Raw genomic sequence first — 25969 nt, 5'->3', positions numbered from 1 at the left:
CCATACTCACTCATTAATGACATTTACTGAAGGTATCAGTTAATTTCTCAGCATGTCACAGATACGGGCTTTTTTCCCCCTTATTTGCAGCTTCTCGTTTGCTACAAGTGAAAGATTAAGGGGCCTGATTCTGCTAAGATCAATTGAAATTAGTAGAAATTTTGCCTGGGGATATTGAGCAGACTCAAACACTCAACTATTAATAATAATTCTAGATTAATTCCGTGGCAATTAATAAGAAATCTTTTTCCAAATCACCTTAATCTAGAGCAAAAGAAAATATACAGATTTTTTATAAATAATTACCTCATACGTGTGAATGATTTATGTTTAAGTTTATTAAATACACCCTTAGTGACTGGAAAGGAAGCAAAGCAAATTGGCATAAAGTGGAGCTGGAGAAATGAGTTGCTCAAATATCAAGTTACTGAAAGACACAGTCAGAAACGCCATTAATATTTCTTGTTTCCTTGGGCTAAATTTCTGATGAGGGGAAAGAAGTGATTGTGTTTTATAAGTTACACCACTTTTTCAATTCTCCCTGCGGTGAATTAATCACTTCACCTATTTTTGAAGGGAATCCCGTAGGCTAGCGAGCAGCCCACAGAAAAGTCCACATTCGCCATTTTTATAATTTCAAGCTAAAAATTTAGAACATTGTGGATGAGAAATTACTGAGCCTGAGCTGCAGAACAAAGAAATCACACACGTAAATCTCCTTTTAAAAGAAGGCCAGAGTGGGAGGAGGCAGGGACTTGGACTTTGTGTACAATAGCTCAGTTCCCGAAACATTTGCCAAAGGTATAGGAAACCTAGATAAAAGGCCTTTCTCAGCATGAACGGGGTCTAGGCCAAAGCTCTTAATCAGCAGGCTGTTTTGGGGTGGGTTGGGGAGAGAAGTCCATCCAAATTCCTCCTATTGCAGCTCTGTCACTTTGGAAAACAGAGCCTGGACCTTGGCGGAGCCAGATGGAGGGAAGTTCTTGAGTCCGGGGATGAAGGCAAAAAGGAGGACCAGGTTTGGGTCACACTTGCAAGGCCTGTTTCTATTTTTTATACACATAAAGGAAAAAATGTGGCAATCTTTCATCCTCTGCCTGGACCAGGGAATACTTAAACACAGCCTTATATTAAATTCTTTTTACATAGTTTAACAGAGCATGTAAGGAATGCTTTCTTTTTTTAGAACAGCCTATAGCAGGGTGGTTTCCAGGCTGACGGAAAATATGGGTTTAGGGTCTCTCATGCTGCAGAAGGAACTGAGGCATATTCCTGATTGAGTTTTCAAATATATTATCAACACTTCTGCCTCTTGCCACACTGTGGAAGAAAAACAGCTGTGGCTCTTGTGTGATGAGCAATCATCCTTGCCAGCTAGTGTTAATTAGTATATTATGCCATAAGTGTTTTTAGGCACAGAAATCCTGGTTAGAAAGATTCAAGGTGTGTTTCCTTTCTGCTACGGCAGGAGCAGTTCTGTGTGGAAATTCTGCCCCTTAGGAATTTCTAGGACTGCAGATACATAAAGGGTGAGGTGGACATTTCTCAAGAATATACTTGTGAAGCTTAAATTTCATTCAAATCCCAATTTAATAAACAAAGTGGGTGGGGTTTTTTTAGGTTTGGATTTACCTAACTCTTAGTTCCTAAATCACCAAGAAATTTTGAAACTGAAATTTTATTTAATCTGTCATTTTCATCTGATTTTTTTTCATAAAATGCCTGTAGACTATTACTTCTAAAAGTGTTTTGTGGACTGGGGTTTTATTTGACTGTTCAGGTCTTCTGATGATTTACTGGGCTCTTTAGCATCTGAAATACTATAACTTTAGTAAGAACTTTGTTTAATAATGTTGTTTATTCACTAGTATTAGACAATTAATTATTTACATTGGTGAGGAGGGAAAACACCCTCGAATTAAACACTGCAAAAACAGCGTTCACTCCTTTCCATTACTATAAATTCATACAATGTCTTTATAATTAACTAAATATCACATATGTACACTCATAATCCAGTTAACTCTGCTTCTTAATACAGTACCCCAAACATACACATGAAGAAATTCACACTTTTATTTACTGGCATATATGTTTAAACAGACAGGGGGGTTTAGGGAGTCGAGTCCTGCAGGTTATATGTTTGAAGATCATTTCACAAAAGAGCAAAAGCACTGCCAGCTCAGAGGTTAAATGTGGCCGGGAAAAGTAAAGCACTGCAACAGGAGTGTCTTTATTGAGGAGGCAAAAGAGCCTTTAATGTCCTCCACTCTTCCCTCTGATACCAGGTGGTGCAGGTATTGTACCGGGGTTTATGATGATGCATTCTTGTGGAGCCTGCTCATTAGGCTGGTTTCCACCCCTGGAAATGCTAGTCACAAGTAAGACTGGTAATACGCCGTTGAAGGAATTTTTGACAGGTTGTCTGCAGTCTCCCAAGAGAGAATTTAACCAAGGTTAAAGGAAAAGACCACCTCTCTTAGGAAAAAAAATAAATCATCAGTTCTTTAATGAGCAAAAGCAACCTGTGATTCACATTACATAAATAACTCCCATGCTAACACCAAGCTAGTGACATAAAGAGAAAAAAGGCTCATATTAAAGTGTGAATATTCCATTCAGGATCTACGGTTCCTCTGAGTAAGAAGCACTGTTATTCTGGTTTATTGTATGAAAGCTGATGAGACTGTAAAGAGATGAAGTGTCTTACAGGCCAGTCATTTTATTCTTATATGAAACCCATGGATTTTAATCTTTCAGGGGGAGATTTCTGTTTCAGCATCAATGCTTCATGATAAGGATGTGTCCAAACTCAAATCTAAGACTTTCTGTGTGTTCGTCTTTGTGTTATGTGTCTAAACCAAAATATCGTGGCTTGATTTTATCTTTAGGTCTCAGTGATGTTGGGCTACGTCTCAGCTGCTGTTGTGACAAAGCTTACAGATGTCTGTTTAGGGTTTTACTCTTTTTCACATCTGAAACTGAATCTACACACAGTGTAGATACATTCAGAAATATGACAATTTAAATCATAGTATCGGCTGACATCTAGCACTGCAGAGATGGCAGAGGAAAAACAAACATAAAAAATAACTATCATTTCATCAAAGCAGCACCTTTTTCAGGCTTAAGTATCTTACCAAATATCATCTTATTTCCCTTCTCTGCTCAAAATTTCTGCCTCAGGAAAACATTAATGTTAATTAAGTTTCTGTTTAGGCCTCTCAGTAGATGAATACATAGGGAAATCTTTCTTCAGTTCTGTTTTATGCCAGCTTATTTTTCTTCCTTTCTAACTGTTGCTTTTCTCTTTAATAACTATAAATCTCTTACAAATATCATAGAGTGATTAGAAAGGGGAAAAAAGCTGTATATAACTATTACATTTCTTTCTTACAAGAAATATTGAACTGAGTTCTAATTCTTATTTAAATTGTTCTGTGGTAATGATACAGATGTTATGGAGTTTGTTGTTATTAATTATATGCATCAACATATGCCATAATATTTCATGTAACTGACTGAAGATTTAAAAAAATCTCAGAGCTCTCATTGCTTCTGCTTTGCACAAGAAAAAGGAAGGCTGAATAAGAGAAACAAGAAACTAAGCTAAATGACATTCTTCAGTAAGCTGTGAAATAGTGTCATCTTTAATATTATATGCTTTATATAAGATGATAGACCAGATCAAACAATCCTTTATATGAGATTATAAAATACTACTTTTATTTAGAAGAAAATAAGGATTTATAAGGATTTTCCTTAAAATCTAAAGAAACTGCTTCAAGCATTCTGCAGTTGACCTCTTTGCTTTGATGACAATTCTTAGCAAAACCCGAGTTTGAGTAAAAATGTCTATTTTAAAGAGTTATGATAACTCTAGTTAAGTTAAGAACCAGTTAAGTGATAGATTTGAAATCTAGATGTGAATGTGTAATCCCCCTTAGCGGAAGATACTTCTAGGGGGGTCTTGTTAAGGATTTACAGGCAAGTATGAAACCTTTGCTAATAACATTTGCAAAAGGAATAAGACTGGTAGAATGATCAATACCATGCAGGCATGCAAGACCATAAAAACCCAAAATAATATGTTTCAGTACCATAGTGTTATCATTGTATGTTCAGAAATACATGATCTTTGGACAGTGATCAGGGAAAGAGAGAATAGGAGGAATGGTGATGATCTGCCTCCACCACACTAGCGGAGGTTAGTCCAGGAACACTACTTTGAGTACTAGTATCTATGCCTTAAAAGAGATTCTGAAAAAGTGGAGGCGGTCCAGGAAACTAGTCCCCAAAATTATTTGAAGGAATAAATCTTACAGAGAAAAAGCCTCACAATGAGCTTGGTCTGTTTCTTTCATCAAAAGGAAACCTGAAAAACGGCTTGATCAAAGCACACAAATGTATTCCCAGAGAAAATCAGTGGCTACAAGATGGTTCTTTTGTCTAGGAAAAATAGGTCATAGCAAGAATTGACAGATGTAATTCCAAGTCAGAAAAAATCAGATGAGAAACAAGCCATACTGAATTAACGGTGAGAGTGTTAAGGCACTGGAATAGACTCCCAAGATACACAAGTATTACTCCATCTCCTGGGACCTTCAGATAAACACCAGTCATTTTTCCAAAAGATACACCTTTGCCAGGTGTGAAAGCTTCATACAATATCAGTTGGGCAGATTGATAGGTCCATGTAAGTCAAAAGTCCTTAAAATTTGGGTCATGGACCAGTGAGTATCCTCTTCCAAAATTTTCCAAAGGCAAAGGTTAAGTTCAATACAAGAATTAAGCCCTTATATTTTAGGCAGCTGGCCCCTCCATAAGAATCCAGAACCCTGAGTGAGGAGTCTTGGTTTCCTACAAAGTGCAGAGGGAGGGTTCATCTTCTTGGGTTGGATAGAAACGTCAAAAGCCACATAGAGTTCTGTTCCTCTCTAGAGCTGTTGGGCATCTTTACTGTCAGGACATCAGGCAGGTATCATGACATCCAAGTCTCAGAATCCGCAAACAAGGAACACAATCAAAATTACTTTCTTTTTAATAAATTTTAATTAGTTATGGTTAGATCACTCTAATCTTTGTACTCAAATCTGTTCAATTTCTGCAGTGATTCTTCCCTGTGTCTTCCGCCTTTCAGAGGACTGATCTAGGCAACTGGATTAGTCTAGTCAATGATGTGTAGAAGAGAAAAGCAAATTCACAGACTAGGAAAGAAAATGCATGAAGGAGCCTAAAGCCATGAATTTAGTGGCTGGGACATTCACTTGAGAGGTGACTGTCCTGATGATGAAGTTTTGCAGACAGAGAAGTTCTTTCATCCCGAACTCTACATATTTCAGGGTAAGAAATTCTTGGCTATGTTAGACAAACTGGTATATTTATTACTGTTTCTTTAAAATAAAGTCACCTATATTTTTGGTATTCCCACTCCTATGTGGGCACATTCAGTGTTCTCCATAAAGATGTATGAGTTTAGGACTGTGACAGAAAGATTTCTAGAAGGTTTAAGTAGGAGATATATGACAAACCACAGAGGAGGGGGAAACCTCTGGGCATTTAAAGAAGCAAAATTTTCAGTTCCTGTAAAATATTAACACCAAGCAGGGAAGTGCCTTCAGGGTTAAATGGCAAGTGAGGGAGGACTGTCTGGATTACACTTTTAGATGTAAATGCCTTCCTTGTTCTTAACTCTTTTATTGGATCTAGTCCTTCTATACAAATCTCTGTTGCTTAAATATAGTTTATGGAATGATTAGAAAATATCATTAATGATAATGAAAGAAGAAAGCAGACATTGCTCCTATAAGCTTTCTAAAAGACAGAACTGAGGTAACTTCTTTCATCCTGCTTGGTTTTTAACGTAGATCAGAGTTGATGAAGGGGTTTTTTGTTTGCAAAACAAATACTGAAGATTGCATTTACCAGTTTGCCAGTGTCCAGGCAGTGGTTTATGGCATCACTCTGTACATGAGAAAACACATTGCTATTTGAGATAAAAGTAGCTGACTCAAAAGAACTTTGAATAATTACAGAAGTCTTGCCTTTCTTGGTGTTGTCTCCTAGCTTGCAAATTAAAGCCAAGGGCCTTACTGATGAAACACGTGCACACATACCCCATACACCTGAACCAGAAATATGTAAAAATCAGTGCGGGATGTAGATGCGTACAGTAGAGCAAGTCACTCTAGGCTCCCTTTATAGTAAATAGAGAACATAGTCAATGACATTCAGAATGTAATTCCTGTTTTTCCATAGTAGGTGCTTACATTTAGTTGGATAAGTTATAAGCTAAACTCCATTAGATGTACTTTATTGCCTATGTTAGCAGCCTTATTATCCAGCTCAGATGTTAACACCTAAAGATAATCACATGAAACAAAACTTTGACCAAAGAAACATAAAAAAGAAGAAAAGAAAATGCATCCTTCGCAAAATTGAGTGTGTGTTCTGCTTATATTTTTGTGCTTTGGTTTTTTTCTAATCAGTACTAATGAAGTAGCAGCTAATTTGCTTAATGTAAAAAATTCCTCTATTGTGTTTATTTTCATTGTTGAGTTAGATACTCTGACCCAAAGATTGTAAAACCTGCTAGTAACTAACCATTGCAATGACTGTGATACCTGATTATATGACCTTTTAAAGAATGGGTCTTTTAACTTTGCTCAGTTCTTAGAAGAAAAGTCAAAATAAAGCTATGGTCTTAAAAAAAAATTCATTTCCAGCAAGGACCAGAACTAGAAAACTTCCTTAGAAACTGTGGTATGTGATCTGCTTTCACACTGTTTTGGCCTAGCACTACAGAAGCATGAAGTTCTGATGACTATCTGAGCTTTCGTTGGCTATCAGAACTTGTCACTTGTGCAAACTGTGTTTAACTCACATGTGCTAGTCGATCAAATCTGGCAAAGAGTTCATTCAGCATTCGGACCAACTCCTGGGCTGACAAAGTTGTAGAGAGGTTGGTGAATCCTTTAACATCTGCAAAAAGAATGCTAAAAAAAGAAGAGGTATTAATATTCCAGTCTATTTCCTTTGATAACCAAATGTCCTAAGTTATCTTCTAGTAATTTACTAGTGAAGGGTCATTTTAAAGTCATGCTACCTTTGCTCTAGACTTTTGGAGATTCTAGAGTACCGAATATAAATATTGAAGTGACTAAAGAAATACTAGCAAGTATGAGAAAGGATTTTGCTAAAAAATGTGTGTAATGCAATTTTGGATTTTCAAATCATTCAGGAAGATATAGTTAAGCCTTAATAAGCACAGTTGTCCCCATTTATCAGTGAGAAGACTGAGGCATAGGGCACCCATAATACAGAGAGCTGTATAAACAGATAGGCTTGGCATCCAGCTGTGTGTTAGTATCTGACAGTGTTCTTTGAGGGTGGGTTTATATAGAGCTGGTTTTTAGAGTGTGTTTGACTTCATTGATTTCAATTTTGCGTGTGAATTTCAGGCATAACTTATCTATGTTCCATACAAGACTCAAATCCTAAGACAACAGACAGATTCATGACAGTCTTGATATATACCAGGCTCAGGCCAGCTTTATTGCATCTAATTTTAGGGACTTGGCAGAAGTACCTGAGTTAAAGTATGAATCTTTATTTGGATAATTCCTTGTTCTTTCTGCTGACTTCACAGGGAGCCTGGTGTGATCATACTTTAAATTTAGGTGCATCAAATTGGGTGCCTGAAGTTATGGTAGGATCTTAGTCAACAAACTAGTTGCAAACAGAGCTCTAACCTATATTTCAGCAATCTAAATTTTCTAGCCATGCAACTTCAGTTGTTCATTATGGCTACAATGAACACATGTGAATATAGAGAAACATACACACACAAAGTCCGTGGTGTGCAAGCTATCACCCAGACCAAAGCATGTAACAGCTCAGTACTTAGCAGCTGAAGAAAGGAAAGTATTGTCTAATTTAAAAAGTAGTAATGTTCAAAAAGACACATATCATGCTGGCATAGACTGGAATTAACCCAAATGAACCTTGTTAGCACTTCAAAGTCAACGAATAACTGGTGTTACAATCTGAGTAGCTGAAGGTCTTTCATTTGTGTTGAACAAGATCACAATTTGACAGTGTCTGAGAATCACTAATGTAACCAATAATAAATATAGTAATAATCAGGTGGACAATAAAATATGACTAATGATAATTCAATTCATCTTCAAATGTATGGACTGGTAAGGGTCTGGGTGGGGATTAAGTAAGGGGTTCACAAACTGGATAAGATTTTTACCAGTGAGAAGAAACAAAATTGAAAGGTAAAGAACCAAACTATGCAAAGAGAAAAGAATATTAGTAATAGCTTAAACTGATAAAAATACGATTTTCAAACAACTAATTTCTAGTTTTCATTACCAAAAGAACAAAACAACTGTAACTGCATACTAATTTTAGGGGTTCATATAGCATTGGTTTAGGTAGTGTTCAATGCTCAACATTTAAGCAAAAATAAGGTGAAACCCAGTTTTGAAAAGTTCCTGGCAACATACGTGGGAACCAACCAGTATCTGTGCTCTAAAACACAGAGAATCTTCATTTTAAATCTCTTTCAAGCATGAATTATGTTTCAACTTTTCACCCCAACTACAACTCTTTTCCATTCAAATAGAAGGGCCATCTTCTCCCTGTTTTGATTCTTCTACAGCAACACTTACTCTAAGAATGAAAAAGGGTAATGGAAGATATTTTAATTTAGTGCAATTCACCCTTTTGTAAAGGTCCTTGATACTTTCCACCAGATTTAACAAAATAAAATGTCTGAGCTACTGAAAGGCCACAGAAGCAGCAAATAATCAATTTGCTCTTTTGCAAAAGTTCAAATTATGTTTATTGAACTTGTCCAGACAAAGTTATATTTGGATTTCATCAAAAGGCGAAGTACATGCTCTCCTAGCAAACCATCTCACATCATATCCAAGGATGCTTATTTTTCACTTCTTTCAGTGATGGCGACTCAATCATTTGCCCTTGTGGATTTGGACAAACTTGTGGAAAATGCTACTGGCTTACCTAAACATTCTGATGGTTGGGAACTAAAATAAATTCAGAGGTTCTGTAACATCAGGGAGTGGAAGCTGATCATTCGGGTGTAAATGTACAGTTAGGACTTATTACCTTGAATAGCAGCTCATAGGATAACCATCACCTTCCCACTAATTTCAGGAGAGACAACATTTTGAAAGGGGAATTAAAAAGGGAACTGGAATTAGGAAAATGATAATAATTGAATGAAATGGCTACTAAACAGATGAGCTGCATGACATGTCTACATCTTTGAGAGCATCTTACAAGTCTTCATCTCATTTCTCAGCATGTGGAGTCAACCAGAAGGTTGTGGCAGAATATGTGTCCACATGCAGGCAGGGGTCCCCTTTCTGTGCAACCCTGACCACTTAATTAAAGAGAAAAAATACACAAATGGTCCAGACCCAGTGTTCAGTTCAAATGGGTCTTGCCATGGCAAAGGCATCCAAGGCATCTTGATGAGTAGGCACCAAAAAGAAGGCACCAAAGTGCTTATCTGCTCAGGGATTAAACAAGGGTATACTAATTTTCTAATGTATAAATGAATAAAGCACCAGAGGGGAAACTCTCCAGCAAGAGACCCTGAGCAGTATCTGAGACCTTAAACATCAAAAAGAGGCTCCTCCACCCACCTGACATTCTCATAACGATGAATGTAGATCTTATGAAACTGGTGTTGCAAATGTTCATCTTCTACATTGGTCATATCATTTATCATTTCCAGGACTACAAACCGTGGTAAGACAGAAAGCACCAGCCGTTCCTAAAACAAAGAGGAAACCAAAGTGTCAGTATCTGTCTGAATTAGTACTTTACAGGAAACTGTTTGAGCTCTGCCCTATCTAAAGAGCTGGATAACTGGCAAGATGTGACCCTCCCCTCTAAAAATTCTAGCTCAGACCATTTGTGATAATTCACATTACCAACCTGAGTCCCAAATATGGACACTTCTGTCTCCTTCCCTTCCTAGGCATTCTTCCCTCTAATGTTTTAACCTTCTTGTCGATTATCTAAAGATCCATCCTACTTATTACCTCCATTACAAGCTTCTCTCTAAACAACACTTACAAACATATCAAGCACTGCATTTCAGGCAGTGGTAGTTTGATTAACAGATATAGGCCAGAGGAATTTGAAAGTCCTCAGCAGCAAGTAGGACCAGCTTTTTTATTCTTGTTTATTTGTCAGAACTTACAGACTGTGTGTTTAGCATTCATAAACTGTACAATTAATAATGAAGCTGGAGAATAAATAAAGCAAAAAATATGCAGAGGAACCTGATTCCTCTTCACTTAGTGAAAAGGACAGCATTTAGGCAAAGCTTAGTCATATTGTCAGAGTTTAAAGACAGGGATAATAGAAACTAATGCACCCCTAAGAAATGTTTTATGGGAAAGATTTAGCCATAGACTAGTTTGTATATTAATAGGGTTACAATAGTTAACAGGAACTAAGTTTTAAAGTGACTTGGGAATCTCACAGTCTTCTCAACAGTCTGTGGCATTGAAGTGCTTACATCATTTTGACAAATGGGGCTGGGTTTCAAAGTTCCTTGAAAACTCTATATGTAATCTCAGAAATAAGCATTTATATGTGTCAGTGAAGCAGGTTTCCAGGATGACTCATTTGGTTTGTGGCACTTCACCTCTTTTTTGAAGATCCCCCCAGGACAGACTGTGGGCTGAACTGTTCTGCTGACCCAGAGCTGACCATTCTTTTTCCCAAAGACCTTGTACAACCTCCCTGCCCCATAATGGATTCACATCTGTTCACATCATACAGTAAGGGCTGTACAGCAGCAGCCACAAAAACGGTTAAAGCAGTATGTAGCCTTCTCCCATGCCCAGACTCATGTGGGAGTAGGGAGAATGGGTTGTTCTGCAGATGACAGCCTGCTCCTGGCTGTCTTTTAGGCCTTAAGGGAGCAGACAGGCTTTCACTGATTCACTGTATGGACATTCATGGCAAAGTGCCTGTCAAGAAAGAAGAAATTAATTTATTGGGATGTTTGCATAGGGTGATGCTCTCATACAGTCTTAAATCTCCTAAAACGGACAGTTGGTTGCTGGTGGTGGTGGGAGTCTCCATTGCAAGGGTCCTCATGGCAGTGTCTTCAGCTAGGTCAGCAGAGACTCCTCACATGACTGTTCTGCTCAGTTCTTATAACCTGGCTGGCCTGTGATCCCATGTGACAACCCCAGTGCTACATAATTCATCACTATCGATATATTTTAACCACATACTAAGCACGTCTTAAATATCTAAACTACCTACAAAAGACTAGTTCGATAGACCATTTCTGCAAGGACAGTTTCTACTGGTTATTTACAAATGTCTTATCTATACACAATTAAATAATTTCAGCAGCAGGAATCACCTAGAAAAGTTCCTGGATGAGACACTCCACCAGAATATTAATTAACACACCGAAACATATAAATGGGACTAGACAAAGCAGGAGTTGCATTTGGGAATTTCTAGAACTGCCCCAAATTCCCAGTTCCTGTAAGAGTCCATCAATGTTTAATTGCGAAGGTTCAGTCAATATCCTGTTGTCAGGGTGGTTCCAAGTTAGTCCATTGTGTCCAACCAGTCTGTTATCTCATTTATACAGATGACTAGCCAAGAAGCTGCTGGATCACACAGAGAACTGGCAACGTAAGTCTACTCTGTGAGAGCACATCCCCCCCTCTGGTGCTAGACCACAATTATGAAAATCATTTCTTTAGTTATACTTGTAATTTGAGTCCCTTAGCTCTTTTCACACGTGTAGATGTGTTATGCAGTTCTTCTGAGAAGGGCTGACTTCTGCTCATGTGCAATAGGTCCAGTCATGCTCTGCTTCTGGAGGAAGGTGCATGACCTCCCTGAGCTGGCATTTGCAAATTGTGCATCCAGGTCTCAGGGCTAGCATGTCTCTTGACTGACTGACTTAGCTAGGAACAATGCAAATGAATTTAAATAAAGCCATTCAAACTGGCCCTCTCTACGAGGAAGGCTGGAGAACATATTCAGCATTTCCAATGAGTTTTGTCTCTGTCTCAGGAGCACTTCAGGAAGAGTAAATATTTGAAACTAGTTGAAGTGCCATATAAATATATACATGCACATGTTTATTAAGAATTTATATTATTAATGTATATTAGTAGAGTATCAGTGTATATTAGTTTATTATTAGTGTGTATATACAGTACATCAGTGCATATTAGTGTACATATATGTATAGTATTAGTGTGTAAGTATATATATATATACCCAAAGTGCTGTTTTCCAGACCCTGTCATAATATAACGACTAACCACATTTAAGTAGGGCCAGGCAAGCCCTCAAAAGATTATTGACTTCTTTCACAAAAGCTCTAGATCATGCCCTGAGAGATTTTGCAATGTCCCTGTTTCAGTGGCTCATCAGTTTGACAGCTTTGGCAGATTTTCCAAGTATCCACCCAAATCTGTTTCTCTGCAAGTTAAGCTTTCTTTTTATCCTTTCAAAGTGGGTATGGATAATCATTGATTGCCGCCACCTCGGTAACAATCCTTCTCTACTGAAATATTGTTATTGTGTCCTCTTGCCCTCAGTCTTTCTTTTCCAGATTAAACAGATTTGTCCAGTATTGGAATATATCACTCCAAATCACTCTGAGGCAAAGCTAGCAGGTTTTCACTGAACTGGCTCCAAATTATTAACCATCTTTTGCTTTACAGGATTGCAAAGAGTGAAATCTTACTGAACTAAAGAAGAGAATGTCACTTCTGTAAGCTATTTATCGCCAGATTTCAGATGACATTTGGGGGAATAGGATGGGTCTAGGGAAAACCAGATGTGAACTTCCAAATCAGGCACATACAGAGACTGTAAAGAGGTGGAAGACACCAATGTAGAAAGTCCTCCCAGGCAATGCCCACAGAGGAAATACAGTGTAGTATGAATTTATTCCTGTATTTTCAAAGCAGTTTAGTGATACTGTGGAGAAAGCACTTACATAGTACCAAGCCATATAGGGGATGGAAGTGGTTTCCAGACCAACTCTTCCCTTTCATACTTAGGAAAGGCAGATATTTCCATAAACCCTTTCTCCACTCCACTTGCAAGTTTGGGAATTGAGATCAGTGTTGAACCCAGACATGAATTGGGAGCAAAAAGATATCAGGAAATCAATTTCAGAAAAGAAAATGTTCAAAGGTTTCAAAATCCCTTTACTGAAAATATGCATATGGCATAAAATAAGTAATTTAAAATAACGTCATATAAAAATTTGATGAGAAAAAGCATGAGTCCTGGAAATAGCCTTATAAGTTTTAAGATGTTCAGAAATTCTAACAGATTGCAGCTCTTTAGGGCTAAGTCTTAGTCAAACTTTTAAACTGTAAGGAAACAATTGCTTCATCACCAGTGTTGTCAAGAAGTTCTTAACTGAGAAGGAGCTGCAAAGTAGGACGTAAGATCAATTCCAGAGGAGTCCCCATGCAGGACAGAGCCCATCTTATAAAATCTATTTACTAGTATGAAGCTAAGTTATCACAAACATCATAAATAGATGTGTTTTGTTTACGACCATTTCTAGGCAGGCTCGATCCAAATCTTAACATTAATTTCTGATTTTTTTTTTTTTTATCAGCTAAGCCAGCCTGGTCTTACTTAGTGTCCTGTTCTAGCCAGTCAGGTGAAAAATTCATTCTTACCATCACTTCTTGGCAATGGCCATTTCCTTTGATTCCTATTGCCTTAACTTTGGCTGAAGATCCTAACTTACAGAGCATTTGCATTTTCTATACATATTTCTTACTTATTCCTTACATTAGGAGCAGTCTTTTCTTCTATTCATACCTCGGCTCTCAGACCTCAGAAGAGTTTTGGTCTCCTAAAGGACTGTATTGGTCACACTCGGGATAAATATGAGGATAAAAGGCAATTTTAGGTTGGTTTAGAAGAATACGGTTAATTCTTGCTGTAAGGAGGAAACCATCCCTACTGAGTACCATAGAGTGAATACAAATGAAAATGCACTCCACAGAAAATACAATGCTTCTTGGCATTGAAATCCTAAATCTTACAGAAGGGAAGCGTTTTGTTTCTGAGGTTTCAGGTTCTCCTATCTCTATAACAGTATCTTGGCATTTTCGTTCGGCACTGCTTAGCTTTTTGTCTGGCTGCAGTTGCTTACCCCCATGGCTGTTTTAGCATGCTCCAGTGGGATGATATTTAAAGAGGAAGACTGGGCCACTTTTCACAACTGCTAAGTACGTAGCACCCAGGGGTCCTGGCTTCTGTTCCTCCCTGTGCTATCGGTTTTCTTGTGGAAGATTAAACGTGTTATATACACTTTCTGTTTTCTGCCAGAGAAACTAATGTTGAAGTGGTTGTGAGGCAACTTGATATTAGGAGGATATAACATAAACTGATATTATCCAGGTTGTGGGATATGTCCCTTCCTGAGGGGAAAAAGTTGTTCAGAGAGAACAAGACAGAGCAAAGAGGGACAATAAGTGAAATGAGAGAGAAAGGCAAAACGATCATGAAAATTCTGTTTTTGATGCCAGCGGGATTAGATGCTGTGGATGAAATGTAGCCATACGTGAAACATCTGAAAAAATGAAGGAACCCCTCCCCAGCATTCACAGGAGGCAACATCTTTTCTAACTTACAACTTTCACAGTGAAGATCATGAAGAATTCCCAGTCTGAGCGGTCTTAGTCAGCAGTTAGTAAACATTCCTCAGCTACAATAAAAGCACATTGTGCATAAACACCTTCATTTGTCTAGATGGCAGCCCCAGCCGAGGTGAACTGTACTTAAGAAGGCAAAACACATGCTGCTCATAGCTTCTGCTGAAGTGGAGGTGTGTAACACTCCACTCTGAGATGGCATCTTTCTCCTGGGCTCCTGCCTGCATAACATACTAACACAGAAGTTGAGAGAAACGAGACTCTACTAATCTTTAATCCACCTGTTCTACAAACCTTTACTAAATCATGGGCTGCCTTCAGGAGGGAGAGAAAAAAAATGATGCAAGGCAGTGATAGCTGATATAAAGCAGGCAGTGAGCTATCATGCAGTGAGCTCATCCTTTATTCTGTTAAAAAGCCCCACTCAGACCTTCCGTTTCCCATACAGGTTGGTACTAATTTTAGCACATCTGCATTGTCTTGACTTCCTTTCACCCTTCCCACCTGGGAATTCTGCTGTCTTCCACTCTTCTTCTGATGCGTTAACACTGAATGTGGTGCTTGTGGTAGCAAGAAGAAAATCAGTCCCTCAGGAGGTCCTTTACACTCCTGCAGGTTTTCACAGGAATGTCTAGCCCTAAGGTAGCTCCACTCTCAAAAAAATGTCCCATGGCATCTTAAGATGGCATGTTTGGGAAGAGTTGCTGATTGATATTCCAGGAACCAGAAATATTTTTGATATTTTGTGTCATTCAGCCTCCTATAACAGAAGGCACTTAGGCTATGTATTGTTTTATTCCTTCACTATTAAGATACATTGCTCAATATGACCACATAATAAATCCACCCTTTGAATAAATCAGATCAGTCTTTCAGGGAGCTGTATGATTAAAGTGTTCGGTGAGTTCCTGTGAAGATACTTTCACAATAGCACAAAATCTTTTCACTGTAAAAGGAAATATGTTATTTCCTAACTTATCCTTGTAGGAAGACAAATAGGAAAACAAATTCAAAAATAAAAGAAGATAAAAGAGAGCAAATAGAAATCCTGGTTACTATTGAACTGCTTATGAAACCTCTGATAAAAGAACATAAAAAAAAGGCCATTTTTTCATAGACATATGGCTAAAATGGAGAATGTACTTTTTTCAAAACAGGAAAAGCTTACATTCCTTGTTTGCATTCACTTAAGAAGGTATCAAGCTCTAGAATGTTTATTTAGAATAAAACGTAGTTCACTTGGAACATGTTCACTAAGCCAAGAAAAATATGTCCAGCACATTTGATATCTTAACCTTCATGCTACTCATTAAGGTAAGTTAAAAGTTCTTGGCTGCACATAAGATCTGGCAATGACCCATAGAGGTTAATTAGTATGTCTCTGTGGCAGTCCTCTATTAATACTGTAGCATGTGAAGAGCTCTTGTCAGGATCACAATTGAAAGTGCATATACAGCTCACGTCACTATTCTGTATTATGCATGTCATGTTATGGAGAAACACTACAAGAAAAATAACACATAACTGTGTATGTGTGCAAGTGTGTGTGTGTCTACATATATTTTTCAAGGCACTCCAGCCACCAGTCAATTCTCTGCTACTGAAACATTCAAAGGACAGGAAATTCTTCTGTGTACGGGCATTAGCTGTCCTTTGCTATTCCAAGCTGCTCTTACACCCCACCAGACTGACAGGGTGGTGGGGATGCTGAACCAGGGTCCTTCCACAAATTGGGCACTGAGAGATGGACTCTAGTGTGGGTCATGTCCAGCCTTTCTTTTCCTACAGCTGATGCTAACGTTCTATGGACCAAGATGTGTCCCTCTTCACAGGCCTTTCACATCACTTTGCTTCAATCCAGCAGTTAAAAAAGATTTTCAGTTATCCAGGAATGACTATCAAGTCACTGTCCCCTTCATATAAAGATCTTTGCCACATAACTCCCCTTCAAACTAGTTAAATATTATTCCCATTTCACATATAGAAGAACAGCAAAAATGTGTGGAGGTCATGTGCAAAAGAGCAGTAGCAAATCACACAGAAGAAAATTGCAAATTTTTTTATAGTCTTCTGTACCTTACTATTTGCATGATTAAAGAGCCCTCACATTTCTAGTTAGTCTCTCCTGGAAGGCATTTTCACGGAGGAAGGGAAAGACATGAGAAAAAAATATCTTCTCTTTTTCAGAGAAAGGCCTAATAAAGAAGTGTCATGAACTCTAGGGCGAAGGAAACTACATTATTGAGCTTTGCTGAAAGCTTGCTAGTTGAGCAATTGGCTAAGTGGAGACAATTCAAAGGTGAGCAGCAGCAGTAGTAAGTGGTTTGAAAAGGAACAGAGATTTGTTGGAGAGAAAAGACATAGGAGAAAGAAGATGGCAACAAAGGGATGTTATAAAATAGCTGGTGATCTATTCTTCTATTTACCATTCATGACATGAATCAGCCCTAGTCTTTAAGATGGAGCAGTCAGACTTTAGAGCAAATAAATGAAGAAAGAACCTTTAACCCAAAGAATAACCAAGTAAAAGATAAAAGACCAGCAGAAATCCCTAAATGTAACGGACTGATGGTAGAATTCAGGTCTGGATTCAGACACCTGAATTTTGGTGACTGCAACGTAGGTATGCCTAAGCTTCCATTTTATCCAGTGAATCTGGAGACATACTCAACAGATCAAATGTAAATGACTACTTTGATGTCACTACAGGTCTCTCTGGGCTCCATCGTCTGTATTGACTAGATCTGAGCTGACTGTAGTGGAAGCTCAGGGGTGTAAAGAGCACAGAGTCAACTAGTTTAGGAGGAGTCTAAATATGCAGCTGACTCCTGCCTCATCTACTCCTTCAGGAAAGTTTAGGAACAGTGAAATAAATCCTGCAGTGATAAAGTAAATTAATTTCATGAGTCAAACATGTCTGTTTAAAGTCCCAAGACTATAACATCGATACTTTCTTTAACACCTGCTTCCTGATTTATGCACCTGCAATAGTCACTCTTTGTTGAACAACTTCTCTGTGGTCCTCGTGCACTGATCCCTTGTGTCCATTGTACTGAAATCAGGCGGTATCAACAGTGCTTACAACTGCACAAATGTAGCTAGGCACATTCATGAAAAAGTGGGACATGTCCCTGATGAATAAATAACAACCTTTGGAACAATTTTTGAGGAGGGTCAATGAACCAGTGCACAAGGTCTCAGTCTTGTGAATAAAAACTGAACTGGAGACCTTTTCACTCCATACCAACAAGCACAAAACATCAAGAAGCACAGAACATGAGCAAGCAATGTGGGGTCCGCAGGAGGTTGCCAAGAGGAAGGTCAAACTCCCCAAGGTTTCCCTGCAGATCATGCGAGGGTATCACCCCTGCAGGGTCTGCTGTCTGCATAAGCTCGCTGTGCTGATTCCCCTTAGATGGTACACAGCAAATGACGAAATGCTGTCTACACTTCCCTGGGATTTTCCTTTGTTTCTCAACATCTTCATCAGGGTTGGCTTTGCCAAGGGATGAAAAGCCCCTCTTGAGTGACTGTTCAACTCAGGTTTTGTTCTTCCTCCTCTACATATACTTTCAGGTGGATGAACCTACGTATATCTTGTGGGAGGAAGTCTTTGGATTGGGGAACAAGTTGCTTATGGCTGTTCTCAAGACACATCTGTAAAACTGGAGTGGACATGCCCCAGAAATGTTTAACTCAACAGTGACTCTAGAGAAACTTCTCCACACTTTTCATTTTGATTTTTAAGAATTATTTTGCCAGAACCATCAACCTTGGCTTTAACAACATTTACAATTAATATCATAGAGGCTTTATTGTCTTAAGCACTGAACTTAATAGCATGAGAAAAGGGCTGTTGAGAGTAGTGGTTTTAGCCTTTCAGGAGCACATGAGCTTTTGTTATGTTTAAGGGAAGTAGATAAGAACGGTATTGTTTTCTACTGAAAAACTGACAATGTTCAGAATAGATGTAATTATTGTAGATGCCACTCTAGAAAATGGGAATTAGCACCCCTCGTTATGGTGAACAGCTCTAAAGAGAAACTTCTTCATTCTTTACTTAGTGAACAATGAACAGTCTATTTGCAGCTGTTCTTTCTTGTGCATTATCGAGACAATGGCAAGTAATTTAAAAATATGGAAGGACATGCAATATCTAATATGTTCAGACTTGTGGGGTTACGAGGTTGCCTGCTGGCTTTTACTACTTACTGCTGCAATATGCAATATGAGCTATATCAACTTTCTTTTACTTAAATTCAGGCATTTACCGTTCCCACTCATCCCAGCCATGACTACATGTTCCATGTAGGCATCTGCTGTTCTCAAAGAGAAACAAGGCCAGATCAACAGGAGGTTTTGGAGTCTTCTTTTGTTTAGCTATAAGCTATGAAACATAGCTAGAGTCTCATCCAAACTGATAACCCACTGTTTAGGAGAGTTATGACTTTTTATAACTGTGTCTAATTAGTTGTTAACTGAGAAGTGTTATAAAGTTTGTGGTAACGCAAGAGGGAAAAAAGCTTTTTCCACACACTTCTTGTAGGAAAGACATTTTATCCAATTGTTTCCTCAATACCATTGTCCAGAACAGCATGAGACGATATATGTAGCACATGCTGAAAGTACTGCAAGATACTGCTGGTCCTCTGCTTTGGTTGGCTGATGAATGGTTTGAAGATTCAAGTACCTGAAGCTACATTACAAAATCTTGGCAGGGCTTGATGGTTAACAATCCATTGCTAGGTGGCAAGGGAGGTGCCTTTCTCATCAGCCACTTGCCTATGTAAGAAGATTGCAATCTTAATACCTGCTTGCCCTGTGCTCCCTGAGCTGTAGAAGGCTGATTCCAGGGCTGCCAGTTTGTATTTTCATGCCTTCCCAGTAACATTTTGGCTTCATAAACACCTAGCTGCTCCTGTAGCATGCTGGAAAGTGGTGGAACAACCTTCCCTGTTGGTTTTTTTGGCATGGTACCTGTTACTGCTTCTGTGTGTATCTTTTAAGTGAAAAATTGTATTCCTCCATAAAATACTTACAAAAATATTTATAAAATTATTTCTAAAAGCAACATGATTAATCATGAAACTAAGTGTAGCCGATGCTTACACCGTATGGCATGGACGCAATGAATCAGCTCACCATAAGGCCACATGAGCACCACCACTAACTTGTACGGGAGTGGGTGGGAGCCCATGTCTGGGGCCAAAAGGTGCAGGGAGGAATTCTGTCTGTAATGAGTACGAGCAATGGTTAATAATTCCAGATCCTCTGGATCCTAACCCATGATTTCTTACCTCCTGAATGAAGAGCACATTAGACTTACATTCCATTGTGAACCCCAGCCATGTAACAAAGATGTGGTGGAAAGCAGGAGTTGTTACAAAAAAATTTGTATTACCACCCTGTCTTGTTGACAAGAACATTTATGCTTAGAGGGGATACCGTCCAGCCCCACAGTAATCCATTAGACATATCTAATACATGGAAAGGCAAATTTTATAGTTTTGTAATTTGTTTCTTCCAAATCTCATGGTGATTGTTTTTTTATTTATTCTTTATTAAATGATTCTAGAGAAGAACAATATTGTGAAGAAAAAAAATGTATGAAAATAAGACATATATCTCAACAAAAAGCATTGTACTATCTTCTAGTGTACTTGCTTCCATAAGTTTCGGTTAGTTTGGACAGGAAGGATGGAGTCATACCTTAAGAACAGGAGAAAGATAGACACACCTACTGGAGACTGATTCCATAATGGCATAATCTTAAGCTATTCCTTATTTTACTGGAATAGAAAATGAGAGCAAAAGAGCTCCTACAATTCAATTTTGCTCTAAAATATCAGAATGATTCCATCTGACTTTATTGTCTGTGGTGCTATGCCCTGGTACACTTTCACTTCTCTAGGGCTGTTTTGACTCCTCTGCTGTTGAATCTTCATGTAATTGTTCCACACTGTTACTACTTTCTATTCGTTTAGATGTTTCTTTTTCCCTTTTTTTTTTTTTTTTTAATTTTTTGCTGTTCCAGAAATTACTAGGCAATTTCAGCAAAATATACATTTCTCAACAGTACTAGTTATTACAGCTAATGACATGGAAAATTTCAGACAGCAAGCTCACAAGCCATTTGTTTTTCAGCTTTATATGACTAATTCACTGCAGAACAACAAGATGGGAAAAGCTAGGAGGTCATCTGTTTTGGTCAAAACAAGGAATAAACCTTGTCAGAGACTTACAAGACTCCAATACTAAGCAGCACAAGCTGGATAAAACTTCTCCTGGGAAGTTTCTATAGGTGGGAGTAATGGTCACTTTCTGAAAATCAAATCCCTTTTAATAGGCTTGTAGGTGGGTACTTAAAACCTGATGGTTTGAAAGAACCTCAGCCTATTCATAAATGTTAATCTAAAAATTTTATCTTACCTTAAATTATCTCAGCAATGGCATCAGTGACTTGACTCTGGCCAGCTCAGAATTGATGCATGGACCACAGAACCTCTCTATTAATTGCGAAGCTTGTAAGGACATTTTCAGAGTCCTCCTACAGTAATTTCAGGGTATTAAGGAAAGTTAGTATAAACTTTCCTTAGTACCCTGAAAGTTCTGATCCTGAATGAGAAAGAAAAATGACCTTAAAATGAGTAAGTATATTCAGAGCTCAGGAAAGGTACTACCCTGATTAATTTGAAGCCTGGAGTTCTTTATTTAAGCAGAGGTGACTGTACTGCAGACCAGCTGGCAGAAGTGTCTCATCGCTGTAGGGGGCTGAAACTATTTCATTCCCCTTACTTATTTCACCTTTGTCCACTTTCCTGAGACAATCAGTAAGGGTCACTAGTCAGTGGCAGCTGTGGTAATGGCTTTTTTTTTATTAGATACCTCTCTCTTTAGCTAGGAGCTGAGAACGCAGGAGGCACAGGCCACCAAAACCTGATCAACGAGCTATCAGTCCCATTCATTATTGACCAGCACAGCATTTGAACAGCCTTATTTAGAGATGAAAAAAAAACCAACAAACCCCACTTTTTTTTTTTTTTTTTTTTTTTTCCCAGAAAGTAGTTTTATCAGTACTGAATCCAAAAGCCATCTACTAACGAGGGGAAGCGGAGGTTTCCTTCTCACCAATTTCTTCTAGGGAAAGCTCCCATGCCTGAAGTCCTGACACTCTTTGTGATTATTTTTCTTCTGTATAAACTGCAGTTCAGGGTCTGATTCCCACCTCTCTAGCATTGGCTGTAAATCTCATTATTCTGTTTGAGTCCATGTGACGACTCCAGATTTGCAAGGAATGGGAGAGAAGGCAGAGGATGATTTTTATCTTGGTTTTACCTTAGATTCCTACTTGAAAGCAAAATGTGGGGTTTATGCTCTGATGATAAGAAACAAACATCAGCAGCAAATGTGAAGGAACAACATCTAAAATCTGACATGTAAAATGTTGTGTTTTCTACTGCAAGTGGGTTAAGCAGATAGGGTGTTCTGAGACAAGAAGATGCAGAAAATGTAAATGCTGGTCCTGTGATGTGTTCCCTGGTACCTACAAAAGCATAAGTGCATGTAAATATTGCTTCCTTCCACCCCAATAAGGAGGAGAAGTCTGTCAATGGACTTAGGAAACAGGTCACCTACTGAATCACAATATGGACATGGATTGTGAAGAACAATATACATTTTGCATATTCCTTTTCTTGTTGGATTAACCAGCACGTTATACTTTGAGTTTGATCCTCTAGGTAGCAAAGGAGCAATGCTGAGAACAAATTTCTACTAGGAACGTGGTTCTTTAGAGAAAAGCACCAAGATGAAAGTCTGGATAACTGTGAAACCTTTCTGAGCATCTTACATTTAACAGATTGTTTCCTAGAAAGAAAAATAGCTGACTAAAATGTAATATCTAAGCAGAAGTTTACATAGAATTTTTAATTGTGAGGTTGTTGTTTGCCCTTTAAAATTAAAGCCTCAATTTTTGTGATTATGATTTTTATTTATGAAGCATTTTAAACTACTTTTACAACGAAAAAGGAAGGTCATGTGATCTCTAAAATTCAGACTACTCTTTTTTTAAACGAAATCTGAACTTTATCCTTATACCAATTTAGAGGGATTTTCATATTCTTAGCACCAATATAAAAAAGGATGACTTTATAGTGTTTAACCCTCTTAAAGTGTCCTTTCCAATCCCAGTCCAATCTGCTCTTTACTTTAGAGGTTGCAAAGTACTGATGGTTGATTAAAATCTAGATCTGTAAGAGCTTGATAAAACCTACACAACATGTAAGCTTCTTTAAACAAAACAAAACAAAACCCCAAAACCAACAGAGTTCATCAATCTGCAGAGAACCTCTTAAAGCTGGGGGAAATAGAGATTGTTGCAGAGGAAAGTGTGAAAAAAATCCTTTGAAAGTAGAGGTAGAAGGGAAACAAATTGTTGAACAGAACAGTTTTCTAATGGAAAAAGAGATTAAGACAGGATTACAGTTTTTCCACAGATAACAGGCAGAAGAGACTAAATATGCCAACAGCAGACTGTTCTGAAGACTAAGGGGTGTCTCCTCCTTCTACAGCCCTCGTACCCACACTGGAAAAATAGAATGTGTGTTCATACCCAGAAAACAAAACAACCCTCTTCTCACCTGCACAAGTGGTTCTTTACGGTAGTTGAGATCAAATCTTTTATGGAAATTGGAAGAAATAATATCCAAACTGTTTTAACTTTCAAAATGAGCTTTAATTGAATTTGTGGAATGCCCTTTGAGAAATAGATTACCTGGAAAGTAGGTGACCAGTAAACCAGTGGCAGGACTTGCAGGGAAGAAATGTCTGCTAGGGTGTTCTCATATAGGACTCTTCTCATTAGACCATTTAATGAAGAACAGGTTTTTCTTCTTGTTCCCCACAAATCTGACCAAACCCATAATTATGTTTGCAGATGCCTGTCTTCATCCCACCTGGATACAAAGCATCCCCAGAAGCCCACTGGATCAGGCATGATGCCAGCCTGGACCTTCTCACCTGAGCACTCCTTGCAAGACTAAAGCCAGACAGTGATTGTTCCCCACCAACTCTCTTAGTTGCTCCTTCTTCTAGCCTTCACCTCCATTTCCTCTGCCAGCTAGACACCCAAGAAAATATTCATAAGGCTTAGGAAAGACATTGAGTAAGAGTTTTATTTCCATATAAAAGGACTTTCTCTTGGTGGAATTTGAGATGGTGCCTGCAGAGAAAGGGGTCTGCTTGCTAAAGACTCTGTTGGAGGGGCATGTAAACAATACAGCTAAAGAGACTAATGCATTGTGGCTTTAGTACCTTCTAGCATTAGGTAACTCCACTGAAACTGCACAAATGTAGGGCTAAAGTAGAATAATTTCTTCTATTTGGCTTCTCAGGGTTTAAAAACTGGAGGATTTCTTTCTGATTTGAGTTCAGTCCCTCCCAACAGCTTAGCACAGCAGTGGCAGTGCAGCTTTGTTGGTGAGCTCTGCACACCAGGGAGGGAGATTTCTTTTCATGAATGATGCAGAACCTGCTAAAGTGAGAAGAAGAGCAAACACCTCACCAGAGAATGAATACAAGCATCGCACAGATCTGGACTGATTTCAGCTGTCATCTCAAACAACTGCAGAGAAGTTCCTTCTTTTATAAGATACCATCAGGAGCTCTAAATCTACCAGAAATAATGCAAATAAAAAGTTTGAGAGAGGCTTTATGGTTTTTTTTTTTTAACTCTAGCCTAATCCACAGGTTATTCATGTTAGTAGGATACAGTTGAACAACTTTGCTTAGCTTGAAAGCAGCTTCACACCCATATTTCCCTATTGCTTTATCTCTCCTTCATTAGTCTCATTGGTCTATAGAGGTCTTGGATGGAGAGTCGGAGTGTGGCCATGACACAGAAGTTTCTTAATTATGAGTAAAATGACTTTTCTCTGAATAGCAGTCCTGCAACACTGTGATCTTATTACAAGATAAGAGATAAGTGCTGGACTGATTTTTAAAGCCATTTAGCTATTTAACTTCTGTGATATTCCCTTCCTGGTCATTTTAAGCCTCCATTTCCAGCTTCAGTCATAAGAAATTTCATAAGTCAAATATTAACCTCCTTGCACAATCATTGTTTTCAGATACGTGTAACTTGGTATATGTATGTGTGGTGGAGGAAGAGGCAGAGTGACAGTCATCTGAGAGACTCTTTATAATTAAATGGTAGTATTTGAGGGTTTAAAATGTTAGACAATTTTCAAGTAAAGAAGAATTGCTGGAGAAAGAGCAGGTAAGGACACCAGAGATATATTATAAATTCAATTCTTCATAAAGTCATCATTTTAATATGTGTCTGGATTTATTACGTCATTTATTTAAAACTTAGGGATTTTGTATGATGAGAAACAGAAATGAAAATGAAATTTAAGGCAGGTTCCTGCTCTTCATTAAGGCAATTTCACAGCATTTTCACAATGAGGGAAATTACATAGTCATTGTTTTTGAAAGTTTTGCAGTAGCTAATTAAGAAAGTGAGCTATACTTTCTATTTTCATTGCCCAGATATGATAAAAGCAGAATTACCTGCTGTGTCCTTACAATAACATCAAGGTAAAAAGGAAGACAGTGTTTCTGAAGTGGTTATTAACAAAGTACGGCACTGGGTGTCAACCTTCATGAAACACATAGAAATCAAATAAATATATTGACTCAAAATTTCAGAGAGGTAGCAGAAAATGATGATATTGCTGGAATGAAGTGGACTTAAGGAAACTGAGAACCTTATGTGTGTTGTTTATTCATAATTATAAGGTGTTGAAAACAAAACTGGAGGACATTTTATGGCTGCCATTTTTGGTTGGTTGATATAGCTACATAACTTAAACGCATGCAGCTAACTACATTTCACTAGAAAATATTTAAATTAATGATTTGATCAATAACTGGTAAACTGAGACTGTTTTTACAACACCTTATTTTGTCTGTGCTACCTTCTCTAGCTTGCTTCTCTGATATTTCTAGCTTTCTATGATACAGTTTTTCTGGTACTCATCAGCTGTGGAGTCTCACTTAACTAAGCCAAGCTGTGAAATGTTTTAGATCTTCACCAAATTCTACTTTTGTAATGAAAATTGGGAAAGAAGTAGACACAGATGTTCCCTCACTTTCACAGAGTGCTGGGATTTCCAAATGGTGTCACACAGATAATGCCGTACTGTTAAGTGCATAAACATCATTAGCAATGACTGCTGGAGTAATATGTCTTCGTA

The 25969-nt window shown here is 38.1% G+C and overlaps 1 protein-coding gene across 1 annotated transcript in view; it reads right to left on the bottom strand.

Moving 5' to 3' along the window:
• The window catches only part of ADCY8 (adenylate cyclase 8 (brain)), a 131872-nt gene that overhangs the window by 70865 nt on the left and 35038 nt on the right, over positions 1 to 25969 (bottom strand). Inside the window, 2 exon segments of the mRNA XM_010576916.1 lie at positions 6884 to 6995; positions 9681 to 9811. Of these exon segments, the coding sequence (XP_010575218.1) occupies positions 6884 to 6995; positions 9681 to 9811 (243 nt within the window).

The sequence above is a fragment of the Haliaeetus leucocephalus genome, unplaced genomic scaffold, assembly GCF_000737465.1.
Source record: "Haliaeetus leucocephalus isolate CR32 unplaced genomic scaffold, Haliaeetus_leucocephalus-4.0 Scaffold555, whole genome shotgun sequence".
Taxonomy (NCBI): Eukaryota; Metazoa; Chordata; class Aves; order Accipitriformes; family Accipitridae; genus Haliaeetus; species Haliaeetus leucocephalus.
Note: the sequence above shows the minus strand (reverse complement) of the source record. Positions and strands in the feature narration are given on the sequence as shown.